At 37.7% G+C, this 20,337-nt stretch overlaps 2 protein-coding genes across 2 annotated transcripts; one reads left to right on the top strand and one right to left on the bottom strand.

Annotated features, from left to right (window-relative positions):
* Nucleotides 1-4,374: 4,374 nt before the first annotated feature.
* LOC122091245 (putative protein phosphatase 2C-like protein 44) lies at nucleotides 4,375-7,350 on the top strand. Its single transcript, XM_042661108.1, has 5 exons — nucleotides 4,375-4,810; nucleotides 5,326-5,607; nucleotides 5,746-6,010; nucleotides 6,456-6,601; nucleotides 7,083-7,350. Exons 1-5 carry the CDS (start codon nucleotides 4,778-4,780, stop codon nucleotides 7,218-7,220), a joined length of 864 nt encoding a protein of 287 aa, XP_042517042.1. The 5' UTR covers nucleotides 4,375-4,777; the 3' UTR covers nucleotides 7,221-7,350.
* A 1,288-nt stretch (nucleotides 7,351-8,638) lies between these two features.
* LOC122091398 (COP1-interacting protein 7-like) lies at nucleotides 8,639-19,719 on the bottom strand. Its single transcript, XM_042661316.1, has 13 exons — nucleotides 19,265-19,719; nucleotides 17,871-18,050; nucleotides 16,624-16,744; nucleotides 16,490-16,529; nucleotides 16,180-16,232; nucleotides 16,044-16,099; nucleotides 14,669-14,821; nucleotides 14,267-14,526; nucleotides 12,205-13,814; nucleotides 11,087-12,025; nucleotides 9,897-10,296; nucleotides 9,148-9,210; nucleotides 8,639-8,993 (listed from the first exon to the last, which is right to left on the bottom strand). Exons 1-13 carry the CDS (start codon nucleotides 19,321-19,323, stop codon nucleotides 8,926-8,928), a joined length of 4,002 nt encoding a protein of 1,333 aa, XP_042517250.1. The 5' UTR covers nucleotides 19,324-19,719; the 3' UTR covers nucleotides 8,639-8,925.
* Nucleotides 19,720-20,337: the final 618 nt, after the last annotated feature.

Genomic DNA, 20,337 nt, shown 5'->3' on the forward strand with positions numbered 1-20,337 from the left:
TTAACATGTGGTCAATTTAAACCATTCTCTAGACATTGCATAGTCAAAATTGGCACATCATCCTTCTATGTGGCATCTTTGTAACTTTAGAAAGGTAGCCCAACAAAGAATATCGTAGCCAATGATATTTATTTTTATACCGAATTAAGGAAGATAAATAAGTTAAACAATTTAAATCATAACATGGAATCACAATTTCAGTGAAGGATTTTGAAAAGGAAAGATGATAAAAAAAAATTTATGTGAGTGATTGCAATCTTACCATATACAATTAATACTAGAACTCAAATAGGTTTAGTATTACGTGTCTAGTTGCAATCTTACTAATTACGATTTATATTAGAAAGTCAAATAAACTGAATTACATCCTCCGCTATAAGATATACTTTTAAGATATTTCTAGAAATTAGTGTGGAGAGGGAGGAACGGGAGAGGGAAGGGGAACACACTAGAAGAAAAAGTGCCCACAAAGAAAACTCACATTTCCTCATCTTTTCCATCGAGAAACTATAAGTTTAAGCAAGTTTCCCTCCTTTCCATAACTATGGCATGATTATTAGTTATGATTTTCCTAGATAGACATTTTTCCAAGGAAAGTTGTTTCTATCCAAGAGCACAGTCTACACTTTATGTAGTTGTGTATTACCGTTTGATCTTACCATAGGAATTTTTTTTTTTTGCTACGTCCCTGGTACTAGATAAGAGCCAGCCGGCAAACCTCAGAACATATATGTACCTAGTCACTGTCAAGAGCCACCTAGACTAGCTTGACCGCAGGGTGATCGTAGACCAGGGCTTTCTTCATATGTTTCTTTTTCATTAGGTTTCATTCGATTTGTTGTAAATTGGATGATGGACAAACCAGCACAAAGCAAGCAGTGCTTAGTCAAGTCAAGCAGCTAGTTCTACTTTCTTTGAAACTTATTGCTTTTCCAAGCACCTAAACATGACAACTATTACTTTAATCCCTAAGGTCGAGTTCCTTCTTCTATAAATGACTTACGACCTATCAATTTATGTAACTTTGCTCATAAAATCTAGCGTTTTCTATGTCTATCTCCCTCCTCTCCCAAACAAGAGGTAAGTATGTTTTTTTAAAGGCAGAAGAGAGAGATAGACATATAAGAGCGCTAGCGTAGACCACACTAATACTAAAAAAAACCTCTTTAATAAAATTAATTTAAAGTTTAAATTGAAATCAAATTTATTAACTTATGGGTCTTGTGGAGGATTAACGTGTCTAAGACTTCAAGGATATTTATTATTGCATGTAGTAGTCATACCCAATTTTCTATGAGATTTTTATTTTTATTTTTTTGTTGTAATTTTTTTCTGAGATTAAAGAGGAAGGAAAATGTTGTACCCATCTAAAAGACATTTAACTTTTCATAACTGATCAAACTAATGGGTGGGTAAGGGTCAAAAAAATAAGTTCAACCCTCCTGGCCCTCATCATTTATTCATTTTCATGTTGGAATTGGAACCTATTGTGATCCAGTGGATGGACAGGTTGGATTAATAATGGTTATTAGATGAATGAGATTGGTAATCAATATACCAATTGAAAATTCTTCTACCAATGGTGTAGCTCATTGAGGAAAGGATTTAGGTGGTCTAAGTATCTGCCACATGACATTTCATATGAGCCCAATTCTTTTGAATAGGTAGACCCCAAAAGGTCTCCTGGTCACATGTTATATTCTAATATAAACAAGAGTTGGTTATGCGGCAAAATAAAGTTTTAAGATTTTTTTCTTAGTAAATAAAGCTCTAAAAATCATGAATTATTAAGAGGAGGGTGCACCTTATCATGGATCACCAAATGAGTGCACGTCAATACGATAATGTATTCTATTGAAAATAAATAAATTACATGATAAGGTAATTGATTGAAATAGGCCTTGAAATTTGACATGTGACTAATCCAGATTCCAAACCTATGTCCTTTATACCAAATAATTGAAATTACCATGTTCTACTTTTATGTGGAACAGTTAAGTCTGCTTCCGGATAAACAATAAGGTGTTCTTGGTTGGACTAGGGCAAGGAACCCCCCCACCCACCAAAAAAAAAAAAAAAAAATAGAGAGATTTGGATCAGAATGAAGATTGGATTGATCATAATCAATCCCAATTTTGATTGACTCTAGGGTTTTAGTCATCGAGTCACTGAGTTTTTATATCCAAAAGCTTATTCTAGGGTACTTGGTTCGGATGTGCAACGAAATTTTTGCCCCATCCAAAAAAATTCTAAGGAGATTTGGATTGGAATCAAGATTGAATTGGACCTGATCAATCTTGATTCTAATCAATTCTAGGGTTTTTGGGAATTATATGTTCTAGTCTATTCTGATCCTAGTTCGAATTGGCAAGTATCAATTCAACCTCCAATTTTGAACTTAATAACCTTGAGCAACGAACTCAGTACGAGTCTTAAACTCAAACGTCCTAAGTTCGACTCTCACTAAGCACATCTTGGGCCACTCACACAAGGGGTGTTTAGTGCTTTCACTGCTTTCAATGAAAATTGAATGGTTCTCATTCAACCCCAGTATGACCCGGTCCATGCGGTTGTGGGGTTCGTATGGGCCTGTGAGACTAGTTAGGCCGAAGGCCTACATACCCATCATTTAGAAAAAAAAAAGACCTCGAGGGAGTTGAAATTTTTTTTTCTTTCTGGGACATAGTTCTCCTCGCTTAATCTAGAAGCATTTTCAATGTAGACAGAAGATAACCCAGTCATTTCGCACGTGAGAGAGCCAAAAAAGGATCTTGCTTGTATAATTCTGCATAATCTTGAATGTTATCAGTTCCGGTACGTAGACCAAATGATACATGCGAGCAAAGTTCCTAGTTCTGAGATATAGAAAACATATACTTATCATGCTTGCATATCCATCATTTGAGTCTCCAACAATTATTCCAATAATTACATATCCGATTTGACCTATGGACGAATATGTAAGCATACGTTTCATGCTTCCCTTATGATACACCAGATCCGGCTCGGTTATTGATAGAGTGAATAGATCTGCCATTTCTGAAATCTCTTCAAATTCAAAATGTGGATGTAACAATATCCCCTTGTTCGGTCATGAATAGTGAATAATCAAAATGGATTTTTACTTTTGGTTTACCAACATACACCTGTCCAATGTTGCTGAGCAGTTTTTAGATATCAAACGGACCTCCCCGGAAGGTAATTTTAATGTGGCCGATTTACCCTCTTTTGCAATCAGTTTCGCTATAGCAGCTTCAAGATACCTCCATATCCGAATTCGAATGCATCGGTCTCAACAATTTTAAAACAATCAGGTCGTGCTAAGCTTAAGCATGGGGGTGATTTAGCTTTAAGCTTAATTTTTCGGACAGAATTAGTATGCATAATTGTCTATGATTCAGGTTGCTCTTTAAACCGATTGAACAAAGGTTTGGCGTCCTTTGCTAAATCCTTATAGAACTCAGCAATGTAATTTAGGCTACCAAGAAACCTTTGAAGTTGAGTCTTATCTGTTATTTCATCAGGAAAATTCCATTATCGCTGCGATTAGTATCTTCCCTAGAAGAGAAAGAACTACTAAAATCTCGTAATTTACGATATTCATTCAATATTTTCTTTTTTTTAGAGGACAAATTATCACATTTAAATTATGTTCGATATACTAATACACACCCACCATCAGAAATCTTCTCGAAATTTGAAAAAGGCCAGAAGAAAAGGGTTTGATCCTCTTATTTCTCGAACCGAGAGATCCATGAATCGGGTCCTAATGCATATAGATACAATGGTCCAATGGAGAAAGAGTTTTCAGGAACATTTGGAACATTTTGTTTTTGAGCAGAAGAGCCATTTTCAAGTAGTCTTCGATCGATTACGTATTAATCATGGCATTTTGCACGTTTTGTTTTTTGAGCATTTCTTGCGCCAAAGCAGCAGGGATATTTTTTCCACTTTTGGGGGTGATGGGGTGGAATGAAACTTTAAATTGAGAATATCGGGTGTGGGTTGATCCATCACCTGGTACCATTCACATACGGGATGATCATCAAATCCTGAATTTAAAAAAAAAAAATAATAATAATAATAAAATAAATAAATAAATAAATAAAATCTGAAAGTCCTAACAATAACGGATACTTGAGAATGAAACCCGTTCAATGCTGGTTATTATTTACGACTGGTTCGAAGAGAAGGAGCAGAAAATGACCGTTTTGTATTTACTTATTTCCAACGGTGTGGAATCTATTTAAATCTAATCCAAAACTAACCAGTCTCCATCAAATGAATCACCCAAAAAAAGCTGAGATAAAGACGCGTTTCGTTAGCATTTATGTTTCATAAATCAGAAAAGAGTCCATATATAATGACTTCAAAGTTCAAATAACTCATCTTTTCCAGAGGGGAAGGAACCAAACCAAACCAGAGAGAGAACTGAAGAACCCATTTCAAATCTCTCTCTCCCTCTCCCTCTCACTCTGGTCGGTTCATTGGTTTCTTCCTCTTTCTTTTCTCATATTTTCATTTCTTCCTTCCCCCAATTTTGTTTGGACTTTTGTCCTATTTTGTTTTTTCTGTTTTTTTTGTTTTTTTGTTTTTTGTTTTTTTTGTTTTAATGGATCCATGTAGCCAAATCCGTTAAGATGGGATAAGGCTGAGCAGTTTGTTGTTGTTATTGTTGGTTGGACCCTTCAATCTTTCTTATATGGTTACTTCTCATTGTTTTGATGAAATCTCTGATCATTGTTTAAAAGATTGCAAGCTCTGCTAAATTCACATAATGGGTTTAAAAGATCTCCAACACAAGTTCAAGGTAACTAACTATGTACTTGTTGCTTTTATTTCATTTTCTATTATTTATTTATTTACTAAAAAATGGTTCTTGATTGATGGGTTCCTCAAGAAACTTCTGATTGTGAATCTCCATGTCTGCTGAGAAACAATTTACTTGTAAACCAGAGCCAGGAATCAGTTGAACCCATGAGTTCTCTAGCTTGTATCTGATAAAAGCTAGCCTTTCCTCAAAGTTTATTGTACAGATAATCTTAATTCTTAACACCCCATTCTATTAATTTATCATCATTTGATAAATTAAGTAATCTCTTTTTTACCCATTTCTTTGCATATGTTCTTGTTTTCATTCATCTTAATTGCCTCTAAATGGTTAAGTTTAAACAAAATTATAGCAAAGGAAAGCTAATTTAAATTGTCCAAAGAAATTGATTGTAAGCGTAAATGAGTAGTTTTGAACTAATAGAATGCATGCATATACACATTTCTCTTGATGTACTGAATGTGTTTCAATGATGTATGTGCTTTATCGAGTAGGCATCCGCGGTGACTCGGTTTCTAACAGGAAATGGGGAAAGAAGTAAAAGAAACGGTTCAAAGAAGTGTTCATGGATAACAACCATCACACATGGGTTCCATGTCATTGATGATAAATCACTGAGAGGCAGATCAGGGTACTCGGATTCTGATTCTGTTTTGGTACAAAGAGAGCAAATCCAGGATCAAGAGGGGTGGATTTTTGGAGTCTTTGATGCTAAGATGGGTGATGGAGTTACTGGGTACTTGCAGTCCCATCTGTTTGACAAGAATCTCAATGAGGTATCTATGAGAATAAGAGAATGACTTCTCTGTAAATGCCATTTCTTCTTCAATATTCTCTCTCAACTAAACTGATGCATCCTTCCACTTACATTGTAAAGATGGATCACTAACTTATTTCGCTATTTGTTTCTGTAGTCTCAGATTAGGAAGAAGAGCAGCAAGGAGACCATGAAAAAAGCATTTCTTTCAACAAGAGAAAAATCACCAGAGGCAGAGCAAGAAAATGAGAGGACAAGAAAAATGGGTTCCACCTATGCCATTGTGATAAATGGAGAGAAGGTGGTTGCAGCATACATGGGTGACTATAGAGCTGTTTTATGTAGAGACGGTGTGGCTAATCTGGTAGGCAAAAGGCATCTACGCAGCACTAAGCGACTTTGGCGTCTTAAACTCCTTCCAGGTATTTCACTATTTGCTAACATTTGTTCTATATTTTCTCAATTTGTGTATGAACTACCATACAATGGATCCAACTTCATTGTTTATTGAATTTCTAATATTTGTTTTGACCTCATTGGGATCTCCTGAGTGGGAATGATAGTCACAAGTTGAAACCCAGCATCTGTTCCATACCTGATTTTCTCTCATCATCCCTGATACTGATATAATTCTTATTTTCCCCTTCTTCTGTAAATGGGCAATCCCTTGAGAACTTATGCTGGAATTTGTATTGGAGTTGGGACAATACCATTCTTAGGACATTAAAATGCATAAAAATCTGGGTGAAGGCCAAGTCCTGAACCAGTTCAACCTGTTAAGAACCCTACTTTAAATGTGCTTAGTAAGTAGAACTTATGCGCTTGTTTACTTGGTGTTCACTTCCTTGTGTATGTTATTTTGTCTAGGTACATTGCATATGCCAAAGGTACGTATATTGGTAAATGAAACTGGCAATGCTGTTTTACCTTCTACCTCAAGACCAGTTATCGGTGTTGAGAAGCTGGACTCTGAAGCAGAGTTTCTTATTCTGGCAAGCAATGGCATATGGGAGGTACAAGCTGTCTTTCAATTTAGTAGCATTACATCAACATTGTTTCTAAGCACTATAATTAATTTAATTTTACGTAGTCATGTAGGAAACTAAACACATAATTGCAATGTCCAACTTTTCATGGTATCATCATCATCTTCAATGGAAGTGTGTTCTGTCTAAACAGAACTTCTAAATTTTCTGAAGATAAGATTATACACCAAGGATGTGTGAGAGAGAGAGTGCTGAGAGATGCTAACACTTCAAACTTCTCATGGTGATGAACTCCCCAAACCCCCTGAATTGGCATACTTTCAGCTTCAAGCTTGGTGGTGGTCATACCATTTGAATGGACTTAAATCCATTAATGCATCATATCTCTAATCACTAAGCATCTATGCACTTCGCGTTCTTATGTTCAGTATAACATGCTTTTTCTATCTTCTTTAAAATAGGGACCAGAAGTCTCTTCAATGATATGTTTGTGGGTTGGTGTCTGTAGGTTATGAATAATCAGGAAGCTGTTAATCTGATCAGGCATATAGATGATCCAGAAGAAGCTGCCAGGTGCTTGACAATGGAGGCTTCGACTAGAATGAGCAGAAGCAACATTTCTTGTTTAGTCATTCGCTTCGATTGATAGAGTAGATAGTTTTTCACCAAGAAGTCCATCCAGTTTCTGATACATTTTGTACTCTCAAAATAAACACTCAATGAGATTAACTGTACAAGGATACAGCAATTTTATCAATGTGATCCCAATTATTTGAGAAAATCACTCTTTTTTTCCCATTGACCTGAAGTAATATTGGTCACAAAGCCTTCAACCATCCAGCATGTTAACATGATACCTTAAATAGGATTTTTTTTGTTTGTTTACACCATCAGTTTGGTTGGGCAAGCCAGAGGTGGCCTTGCCATAATTTTGTATTGGCACCCTAATCTGCTAAGTTGCAGGTCAGGTGATACCAAATTTTGGTGAGAAGTAGGCACACCCTCCCCTACTTAGGTGTCAAGTTTGAGGCGATTCCAACAAGGTCACATATTCCCAACTCTCGAAAAAAACAAACAAACGTAAAAATTTGCACAATACAAGGTAGACCATATGATTGGGTTAGGGGCAAAAAATTCATATCTGATCAATATGCGAAGCTTCGGCTTTGTCCAGCTGCAATGCCACTTCATCTGGATCAGCATCTTCCCACACCCCTCCCTCACCCCCCTTTTTTTTTTTTTTTTTATTTACAGCGAATGGTCAAAGTAACCAGAATCTAAATTTCAGAGTATTTGAAATATCTCCAACCACATTGGTTCTAAAAAGAGCGCTCCAACTGTTTGTTGGAATTCCCAGGGGAAAATTGTTGTTTAAACATTTATATAACTACAGAAGAAAACTGCAAACAGCTATCGTTTTTTTCTCTCTCACCTCCAAATAGGAGTTCAAATCTCATTTGATGACTCAGAACAGCTGAATGTAACTCTCAAGTCTCACCTTAAGGGCTACATGACCACAATGACTAATCTCATAAGCAATGTTAAATTTTCCGGGGTACTGTACCAATAACAATGGGAATAACACAGTTGGACCTTACCCCCTATGACCATTGTGATGGTTATAATGTATTGTGCCCTATTCTCTAATTTTTACCCTAAAGGTTTATGAAGATATATACCAATTTAGTCTGTCAAAGCATTAATTGGGTTCAGTTGTATATAACAACATATGACCTATATTTTTCCATTTAATAATAATAATTAAAAAGAATGACATGAATTTGGTGAACTCAACATAAACATCATTGGATTGGGATGTCTAATTCATCTTGAGACTCACAATTGACTCAGGCTCAATGGTTGCTCATAAATTTCTCTGGTTCATACAAGCAAGCCTGTAGACCCTTGATCCATTCAACCAATGGATTTTTCTGATGAACATGGAAAATCATTATCATTCCATCTTTTAATTTAACCAGACAAGAAGTCGATCCACCAGAACCTGATCCCTGACACTTGAGCAACATAGTCGACCAGAGTAATTACCAATCGTGCAAGATGAGATTCACAGAACAAGTACAAAGTACTGTTACTTCATGGGAGTAAAACCAATTCACTTCGGGCATTAAGCATGGCCTTGAATAGACAATACACCCAGTTATTCAGCAATACATGCAAAAATCAATCAACTTGAAACATCTACAACTACATCTTTTTCCGGGGATAGGGAGGGGGGGGGAGGGGGGGGGGGCAGGGTTACAAGGCTAATGCAATTTAAAAAAAAAAAAAGGGCAAAAGAAACACACTGAATCTTCCTTGCCACCTGAATATCTTCTGGCATCTTCTTCTCATCATGCTGCCAGCTTCTTTTCACTGTTCTTGCTTCGAAATGGTGACAACAAAGAGAATGGTCTAGAAACTGTTGCGAGGAAGGAAACAAAGAAGTTGTTATGCCAAACCACAATTCAATTAATTAACATATAGCAGATAAATCCTTTTTTCCCCCTTCTATCTATTAAATATAAATACATAGATCAATTCATCAGGCATATAAAATGTAAAACAGTTCTCACCCTTCTGTGTAGTGATTGCCTTTGGTGTTTCGTCTTGAGAGATGAGATTCTTCAGCATATGAGCTAGAAGGATAAAAATATTTAAGTGTCAGCTCATGGATTGCACCAAAGACAGAAGATGAAGCTAATACAGCTTTAGAATGTCAATCTCATCACTAATTCAGCCTCCCAGTTTGATTGGATTTCCTAAATGGACACTTCGAGTTGATGAACAAGTGGCCAAGATACATTTCAGCTGGCAGACGCTGAAACATCTGATGTAAAGTTAAGTTGTAGGCATCAACTAGTGGGACAAGACAATTCCATTAGCAATGATGGCTTCATCAAATTATACGGTATTTTACCCTACAGTGAGCTTGTTACCCTGCAGGCCTGCACTACTCTTTGCAACAACTCACCATGACTTGGCTGAGTTCCAATCAAACCAAACCAGTACATCATAGATATGTAAAAATTTGATGAACTTCCCTTTGACCGGGGAGAAATGAAATCAGCAATCATAAGACTGCCACACAAGTTGAGTTCAGCATTATAGAAACTGATTGGTTGAGATAAGGTTTTGTCAGGATATAATTAACTAGTTTGAGTATTGGCATTTCCCAGCAGCGCTCAAATTGTAACTTCCAACATTTGACATTCACTTGCTCTTGCAACTTAGCGCAGGATATGCTAAAGTTGGAAAGCTAAAAATTCATTGATAATGTTTTCCAGTCCTCTTAGTCGGATAAAGGCAAATGAAGTATATATACCTTCATCAGAAGAAGCAGTTGTTGGATCATGTTCAGCCTCAGAGCCATCTACACTCAATTTATCTGATTCCACGTTGCACTCAGCTGCAGTTGAACTGTGATTTTTTCTCCCAAACATCAACAGCCTTTTAAACCCTTTAGATTCCTTTTTCCGAGGTTTCTCCAAGGCTTCCGGATTTTTTCCTGAAGAGTTTAGAATGGTCAGACCAAATACATGAGCCTTGGTAGTCTCGGTGCTTGTTGCTTCCATTGCTGAAGAAGTCACTGGAGCTTTGCTGAACTCCAAGTTTGTAGTGCATGGATCTTCCAAAGATGAAGCTCGAGCATACGGGGCCTGATATGGCTTTTCAGCAATACTTGAAACCTTCGGTAATTCCTCCATTCCATAGTCTTTTGTCACCTGAGCACCAAAGAGTAATAATGACTAGGTTCAGACAATAGAGAAATTACAGGCCATACCAAGCCATGGAATAAGAATGTAACTTTCAGAGTGGTTGCCAAACTGCCTCAACCACACGGTCAATAGGTTCATATCAATCTATTATCTAGACTAAGAGTGCGCATATCCCTTCATTTAATTCTCAAATAACAAATATTGGGTTTGAAACTGGCATACCTTGAATAGAACACAAGCTCATTTTGGCTGTATGATTGATTCATTGTAAGCTACTAACATAAATGCCACCAATCTCTGTAAGTGAGAGGTAGTTATTCGCTTATCAATGTGAAAGATCCAAACATAAGCAGGGCATGTACCATCTTATGGAGACAGCATTAAACCTAAACCGGATTTGCATGTAAAACAAAATCCCCCACCCCCCCCCGGATGAGAAGAAAATAAAGGGAACCCATTCCAAAAAAAAAAGGAAAATCCATTGTCTTGGCAAAGAAAATTTTCTGTTTTTTACGAAGGCATGACCAAAGGAAGTGTGGGACAGCATTACAGGTCCATGTGGCCAACCCAACGGTTGGGTTATGTTTTCAAGAATGATGTTGTATGTTGTCTGTTTCACAATTCAGGAATAGCAACATTGGTGAACTCACCATATTATATTTTGAAGAAATAAAAGGAATCTAATTTTCTTTGCACACAACAAAGAGAAATGCTTTCAAAAGTAGATGTAGATTTTGAAACAATCATATAAATAAAGCAAGGATCAAAGTAATTTGGCTGCACGTTTCATGATTACCTCAGAAAAACCTGGCCTCTCATCTGAGTGACATTCACTGGCATCTCTATTAAGTGGTGAAACTGGGGCATGGATGGCAGCATACTCTGAAACCACCTCTGTCTTTGCTCCTGCTTTATCTTCATCATATGGTCCCCTTTTCATTTCCATCCTCTCTTCAGATGAATGTGCAACAGGAATGGGGGGTACCTCAGGTTCAAGCATCACAACAGTTTTCTCAATAATTGGGTTTTCATCTCCGCTGCTACTATGGCCAGTTTTATCATTGCTCCTCAGTTTGGTGTCTTCTGAAGATACAGAAGACTTCTTTAGATCTGCTTTTTGTGTTGCTTCTTTTGGGGCTGTTTTATTCTGGTCTACATCTGAAGGCCCTTTTAAGGTTCTAATCTTGAGTTCCGGCAGGGTTGCAGCCTTGGTTCTGTCAAGGCTCATAATTGCAGAGATCTTTTTTATCTCAGGCCCATTAGATAATTTTGGCTTTGATACTGGCTCAGCACTTCGCGACTTTACTGAAGAAACGTGATGACTGTTGCTTGTTTTATGGTCTGACAATCTCCTTGTTCGCATTCTAGTTGTCTTCGACTCAGGGGTGCTGCCATCAATCTCTTTTTTCTGCTCAGGTAGTGATGACAATGATTGGCTTACCCCATTTCCCCCTGGAGGACCACTACTTAATCTGCTGATTTTAGTGATTTTCTGAGAATCACTGGAACCGACAGAAGTAGTTCTGATAGGCAACCTTTGTAGAGGTGATACTGATGCAGGGTCTGAGTCACTGAACTTTGATTTCTGAGCACTTGGAGAGAGCTTCATTGGCAACCGTGATCTAGTCTGCTGAGAGGATAATGGCGATGGAGCAGGGCCAGAACTTCCTCGTGCTGCAATTCTCTTTTGCCGCTCTCTTTTCAAAGCTTCCAACCTCTGTGCCTCTTCCTCTTCCTGAAATTTCACAACAAAGAAGCACCAGAGATAGTCAAACAAAACTAGCCAAAAATGGCTATAAACAGGAAGATAGCCACTTATTTAGGTAAATGTGCAAATGGAAATGATAAAATACGTTTTGGACAATATAGCCACTTTGTTTGGCATTGGTTGAAGAAGAAGAAGAAGAAAAATACCTTCTCTTTCTTCACTTTCTGAAGGTCAGCTTTGAAGGCCCTTAGTCTATCTGCACGTGCTTGTGCTTCAGTCAAAGGACTCAATTTTGATGGCTTCCCTTTCCTCATTGCTGCCTCAATCTTCCTCTTCTCCAAACCATCTCGTACAACTTTGGGCTTCTTATCCTTGTCTGACTTCTTTGAATCAACCTTACTCACATTCTCATCCTTGTTTCTGTTCTTTACCATGACATCCTGCATTTCATAGTCTACTGCAGGGTCATAACCAATAGTTTCCCTCTCTGTCCCACGCTCTGGCATCAAGCTCAAATCATCAGGCACATAGCTGAGTTGGCCCCTAATCCTACCAGACGAGTCTTCTGTCTTCTGGAGTGCAGTTGGTAGCTCAGAACCAATATCCAATGCCATTCTGCTATCAGTTCCAACCTGATCTGCTGAGTTTGCTCTGAGAGGAACTATAAAGGATTCATCAGTTACATTATGTGATGAGCTCTTGTCCATGTTATTTTCTGCATGCCCAAATCCATTTCCACACAGCGGATCTGAGAAAGAGTTTGCAACCCCTGAATGATTTTCTCGTCCACATATCATGAAATCATCTTCAGAAGTCCTTCTGTATTGTCGCTTTCCACCTTCTATCTCTGTCAACTGTACATCCACCTGACCATCTCTGGATCCTCCACTGGGTAAGTGTCCTTTAGAGAGTAGCAACTCCTCATTTTCTAATTTCAACATGCGGGTCAGCTTGGCACTGATTGTATCAAATTCAGCCACCCTCCCTTCTTGAACTTCTCCTGAATCTCGTCCATGAGGAACTATTGGATCTCCAACTGTATTTTGCCTTCTCCTACCTTTTGAATCTTTTTCCATTGCAAACATGCCATCACTGACCACACGTGCATTTTCACTATCATCTCTCAGTAAACAGTTCTGAAATGCTTGCCAGTGTCCACTATCTGCTCCATGTCCATACATTGTCTCATCCTTATCATATGAATCCCGAGTATTGTTTGACTTTGTGTGGCTTCCTTTACTTTTTGACGATCTTGTATGATTCTTATGCTTCACATCCAGATCATCAATCTGTGAATCCTCAAGTTCCTCTTCAGTTTCAGGATCAGAAGCTGAATTTGATCCACTTCCGGATGAATTCTGCCTGTTTGATGTAATATAATTGATGTTCCGAATGACAACCATGCCAGACTTTCTTTTATCTAATCTACCAGCCTTTCTACTTGGTTCCCGAAATCGAGAACCTTCCTTCTCCAACTCCGAGCCATCCGGTGATTGTTTATTATAGGCACCCATCTCCCTCTCTGATTCAGTGTTGCTATCTTTACTGTCCATGGAATGCCTTTTCTGTCCCATCCTTTGTGCAGCATTGAATCTAGAATCCTCCACTGGAGGAGGATAGGGTGGTGGGAAAAATGGGCCATTTCCTGGATAACTCTGATAGTACGGCATGCCTTGCATGGGATATCCTTGAAAGACTGGTGGTGCACCAGCTGGAGCATGAATAGGCCACTGAGGGAACATAGGATGCTGGAATTGTCCTTGAAAATATTCATGGTGGCCCAATGGAAATTGTGGATCCATGATAGGCTTTTTATCTGTGCTCAATGAAACAGTGACAAAAAACTTAAAATTCAATTGAGGCTAAAAAAAAAGGTTATTATCATTAATGAGAAAGAGCCTATGAAATAAAAGGCTCATCTGCAAAGCTGGTTACAGAACTTTTGCATTAGGACCAACTTATACTTTCCTTATATCTTCAAGAAATATAACTGATAGAAAGTTGGGAGTGATTTTTGGTTTCAGTTGCTTTGAGGCATGAAGAGGATTCTGCAAATGAAGTGTTTCATGGTCATATAGCCAGCACAATAATCATTCTCCTATCTGGTTGGTGGTTTTGGCATGGTAATCACTGCAGACTGGCATACTCTGTAGAGTTGGGATTTACTTCCTTGTTGTTGATCCTTAATCAATTTTTCAAATGCACCCTAATTTTCTGTCCGTAAGCTGCATTAGAAAGAAAAATTCCTCAGCCATAAATTAAACTTACCTCCATTTTGATGTGAACTCATATCTGCATCAGTACCATTTGCTTTCCCATTGCTTTCTAAGCCCAACTCACCATGGTATTCGGGCCATGATTCACTATATTCCTTTTGTTTCTTGATCTCACTGGGAAGCATAATGCCAGAGGCATTCATGGAAGACAGGTCTGATCGGATAGACATTGCATCAGCTGCTTCAATTTCAAGCCATTGACCAGTTTCATGCTTCTCCTTCCATAACTCTATAAACCTTACGCATGCTTCCCTATCACAAGGAGAAACTGAATTCATCAGGGATAAATTTCAAACAAAATATTGCCACTAGTTGTCAATTAGCAAACTGGATGGCAACCTAACATCAGCAAAACTTTCTAAAGAAATGGTCGGTATCACAGAATACTGCTCACATCAAGCGTGTCGCCCCAAAGCACTCTGCAAATGATATCAAAGGTGCCATGTGGTCCATGTCAAAACCTGCAGCTACAGCACGTGCAAAGGCCATGCCTTGTTCCTTCTGCAGCACAGTTTTGCGAGTCTCCAGTACTTTTAGGAGCTTGACTCTGACAAGAATAACATAAATCAAATCAGATGATCCCCAAAGGAATGTGAATGGCAGCCACAGTATATGATAATTATCTTAACGCCTGATATAAATATCACAAAATACAGCTACAATAATTGTTAAGGCATCGCCTAGGTGGTGCCTAGGCAACTGACTGCCATATTGTTCAAGGCACCCAGGCAGAAAATATGGGGAAAGAAACGGAAAAAATGAGGAGAAGGGGAGGAAATGGGAAATGGGGAGAAAAAGCAGTGGCAGCTGCCAGAAAGGTTGCAGTGGCACTACCACCACCACCCACCGCCGTCAAGAGGAAGAAGACCACCCTCTCATATTTATAGATAAAAGAGGAAGAATTTATTTACACAAGTCCCCCTATAAAATTAATTTAACTCTCTTTATTCAACATGAGTTGACCGCCTAGGCACAAAGGCAACAAAGCACCTGGCCACCGCCTGGGCTTGCCTTGCCGCAATTTTGAGGACAAGTAGTCCCCAAAAGGCCCCTACTCACATGTTAAGTTTCAGCCAAAATGGTGCTGGCCAAGCGGGAAAATAAAGCTCTGAAATTCCAGTGGAAAAACTAAGCTTTTCTAAAAGGATATGGATAGATGAAAATACAAGGAAATATGCCAATGCATGGGAAGGTATATGATTGAATTTGAGTGAAAATTGGCATATGGTCAGTCTAAACCATTTCCAAGATATCCAAAAGGTCAAAATTGCCACATCAACCTTCCACGTGGCAAAACTTGGTGCTGGAATGGAGAAACTCTGATGTTGCCAGACTAAAATACCTTTTTCCTTTATTTATTTATACGCATTAGCATGATTGTATGTATACACAAATAGCAAACATAATATTTGAGGGTGTTTTACCATATCATACCATTCTTTTGTATATGTTACTGGCTCTTAAGAACTTATAATGGGTGCGAAACATGGATTCAAGAAGAAATGATATAGAAACATTTGTGCACTAATGCTTTTTGAAATAATTAAATATCATGTAAGGATAAAGTGTAGAGGGGGGAGGGACAAAAAAGGATGCAGTTAACAACCCAGAAACTTTAGTTACCGGATCATTTCCACTAAAATATATGTATTGCCCATGGCCTATATTAATGACGTAAACCCATCACTATCTATGGTTCACACATCCGATAAACTGGAGAATGAAAAAGCTGAAATTGCAAGCACCACATAAGACCTAGGCTGCCTTACTTTGAATTTTCTTCCTGCATGGCGGATCCATTTGACTCAGGTGGATGTGACCCAGGCTGCCATAGCACACAGAAAACTAACATCGGTAAGTTTATTAGAGTTCCATTGTCTAATGAAGATGTGGAATGCAAAATACCTGGTAAAGGACTATAGCTTTCTCTGCATCGGCATCAGGTATAGGCTTGCTACCTGTCCAAAAGCACACAATATGACAAAGAATGATAATGCAAATAAATTCTTCAATATCAGCTTTCCCAGTAAAAAAGGTTATACGAAAAAAATCAAATTCAAAGGTTATTTTTTATGAACTACATACAGTTGAAAACAGGAATTGGTAAAACAAATATGGGAAAAATGGGAAGAACGAAAAAGAATTAGAAAATTTCAGTGAATGGTCTCAGACATAGACAGCTGAAAGATTGTGAATCCAGAAACAAATAGAATACCTTCAATGCTTTCCACAGATCTGGTTTGATGGTCTTCAACCTGCAGCATGGGGAAAAGCTGAAATTGACAATTTCTAAAGCACTTAACCACATAGATCATGCATAATGAAATGTATGTTTACTATTTTACTTACAGAGCTCAATCCTAGAGTCTCGTTACTCTGAATGGAAATCGCCTCCTCAATCTGTAAGATCTCTGATTCTATAGTATTCACCCGTTCCAAGACTTCTGGAGTGCTCACAAACCGGACAAACCTGAGTTACAACATATATTAGTCCGATATGTTATGCTTCACTTAGAAGAATCAGTAAAGTAATTCCTTTCCTTGACAAGTGATACTGAATGGCAACCCCTCAGCAGTTGCAGTCGAAAGTACCCATCTGATGGAGCAGCGGGCTCAACATTAAGTCAATAAAAACATAAAAGAAACATATAGGATATCCATCAGTTAATAATCAGATTTGATATTAACTGCCAGTGTACAGCACTAAACCAAGCCATAAAGTTGTAATATTTGTTGAATTTCCTGGGGATCTAATGCAAGTATTGGAAAGTAGTGATGTCTGATTACGAGTTCGCCTTGTTTTGAAAAATTTTCCTCCCTCTAAACTTTTTGGCATTTTGAGACAAGGATAAAATGATTGCGAAGAAAATATATTTTTGCATTCATAATGTCACCAAATCAAGAAAATCAATTCTTTATCTAAATAATGTTTCCATCTAGAGGGTAAAAAGTTGACAAGCAGAACAAAGATATACCTTGTTTGAATTTTCACAGATGATGATTTTCATACTGGGAACTTAATTTTTGAAGTTCCCTCAAAATGAGCGAGTCTTCCAGAATGGAAGCTTTAAAAATAAAAGAAAAATGAAAGGAGTCGTCAAGAAAGTGAGTGGGACACTGGAAAATAACGGTTATTAATCGATGGATCCTAGAGATACTCCATAAACACTCTTTTGATTCTCATATTAAGATTTGTAAATGGTAATATGGCATAGATTCCTTTCGATCCTAGGGAATTCTTTATCATTCCATATCCCTCTTTTAAGCATTTTCTCAGCATACATAAAGTTCAAAACATTACCACAAAAGAGCCAATTAAAATGCTTATATGTCAGATTCCCTTACAAGCAAAGTTCAGTATAATTATCTTAATCTGCATTCAGAGAGAACAACAGACAACGTGCAACAACTGGATTGATCATCATCCCTACAATTCGAATTTAACTCAGCTGAGCTTTCGAGAAAATTGGCCAAGCATCCAGGAAGCAGTCTTCAATCAAATCAATTTACTGGTCCAGTTGTTAATTCCAATTATGAGTTCTGAACCATGAAAAAGTGAATGAAACACATTGTAGATGAAATACAATCTGACTCACCTCTCTACAGTGCCCTTTGTGAACCATGTTGCATCACTCCCAGAATTTGGTTCAAGCGTAATTGAATAGCCTCCCTTAGCCATCTGTTCTTGGGCTGTCTTCAAGTGGGCAAGAAATGGGTTTAGCAACCCTGAGACAATTTTCTCCGTCTTCCCATTGGCAACGATAACCAAATCACACCTGATAAAAAGGAAACAGTAGTCCTCCATTAGAGCTGACCCTAGTGGATAAAATAAGGAGGAAAAAAAAAATCCTGATGATTTTGACATTCCTGAAAACGACATTAGTGCACCCTGTGATCTCAGAAGCTTCAAAATCTCAGAAAGCAAGACCAAATTTTTCATTCTTTTAAATGTATTTTTACAAAAGAATAGCTCACAAATGCCCAGGTTTGGGCTGCCAGGGAAATGCACGAGTTTGAGTCTTATGGGTGGCCACTTTGTGCGACCCCACATAAGTGGGACCAGCACTGGATCATTTTTTTTTTTCCCTTTAAGAAGCTAACAATATTGAAATGGAGAACACAAAGAGTGTAACCAGAGTTTATGTAAAAAACATCTGAAGCCAAACACCAACTGATATAATTGAAATTTCCATTGTAACTAAAAATTCAAAAGGATGCAACAAACTCCAACTACTGAAAAATTAACTCAATGACAATGGGAAATCTCTTCCTTAGTTTTGTGTTGTTCACTTTCACTTATTGGATTTGTAATTAGTTCACACAAAAGTGCCTCTTTTTTTTTTTTTTTTTTTTTTGGTGCGTTGCAACAAACACACATTTCATGATCTCCCGAAGTCCAATTGTCAAATGCAAAACCAAAAACATTTTCAAATCGTACTCGAAAACAAAAAGATTCATGATCTCCCGAAGTCCAATTGTCAAATGCAAATCTCATCAACCAAGAATTCTGTTCGGCAGCTAGTTAAATTAAAAAATCGATCAGCAATTTCAACAGTTCATGATGTTCTAATTTTGTATTACATGTTCCTACACACACATCAGAACAGGGCTGTGACTTGAAGGGTGGAAAACGCCACAAAAATAAAATTAAAATAAGAAATAAACATTCAGGACATTAAAAACATAGGATTCACTCGAACCTAAATAACAAAAATTAACATGAAGCAAGACTTCTCCAAAAAATAAAAACAAAATAGAAACAAAAGTGGCATTATACTCAATATTGATTCAGTTTACACAACTTCATGAAACCTCAAAAGAATAGAACCAAAAACAGGGGCAGACGAGCATTTTCCGATCAAATGACGGAGAAGGACCAATTTTATTTGTTTTTTGTGCAAATTTTAGACCCTAATTCCTCCAATGAATAGTTAACTAACTGAAAAATAATCAACAGAAGCCGGAGTAATCGCTGATCGAGAGAAATTACCTGGTTCGAGTAGGTGTGAGCTGGAACACTACAGAATCAAGCGGAGCTGTCGACTTCATCGTTCCAAACACCACAGTCGCAGCTTGAAATGTGTAAAAAAACCACCAAGATTTATTTACAGAGAAATACAACAAACAAAAATCGAGATCCAATACCGTCAATATACAATCCAAATCCAAAAAATAAAAGAAGAAAGTAAACGAAAAAAAAAAAAAAAAAACGAAGAACTTTAATCTTCTTCTTCTTCTTCCTCTTCAAATTATAGATCCAAAACTGGAAATTTCGCTTTCCCGGAAGAGGTGCCTTTTCCTCCAGTAAGGAAAAGTGAGTAGCAGAACACGAACTGTGACTTCAAATACCAGTGAAAGGCCCTTTAATGGCGGAAATTATATAATAAAAAATTCACTTTAAATAAAACTAAAATGTTAGAGAGAGAGAGAGAGAGAGGGGTTGTCTTGGATTCCGATTTCCGACCAGAAACCTTGAAAGGGCGGAAAAGTCAATGTAATTCTATAGTTACAATTTCACTCAAGTAGACAAGGACAGGTGAAGGGTAGTTTGGTCAAATGATAACCGAAATTCCCCGGTAAAAACCGTAAACGGTCCAATTGTCAATTTGGAACCGAAACCGATATCGACCGTATCAAATCAGACCAAGTTAGAAACGGTATAATTTCGGTATTAAAAAAAAAAAAATCTTATTCTGTATGGACCAAGGGTGTCAATCGGTCCGGAACCAGGTATCAGTCTAGTTTCGGTTTCGGTTCCAAAGAGTGTCAATGTGATCCAGAGCCAGACTAGGTCCTATCTCAGTTCTGAAAATCGGTACTTGTACAGAACTTGTCTGATTCTGGTACGATTTCAGTATCTATTTGGGTTTTGTATTCGGTTTTTATTTGGTTCAAATATCCGATTTTAAATTCAGTACTGCTATACAGAAGACAAAATGCAAATGCTTATTCACTAGGTTGTTGTTCTTCCCCAACAAAAGAGGGTCATACCCAAGGGGGGTAGCACAGTTGGTGAGCAATGAACTTGGTACGAGCCGTAAACTCAGACGCCATAAGTTCGAC

This window comes from Macadamia integrifolia, chromosome 10 (assembly GCF_013358625.1).
Source record: "Macadamia integrifolia cultivar HAES 741 chromosome 10, SCU_Mint_v3, whole genome shotgun sequence".
Lineage (NCBI taxonomy): Eukaryota > Viridiplantae > Streptophyta > Magnoliopsida > Proteales > Proteaceae > Macadamia > Macadamia integrifolia.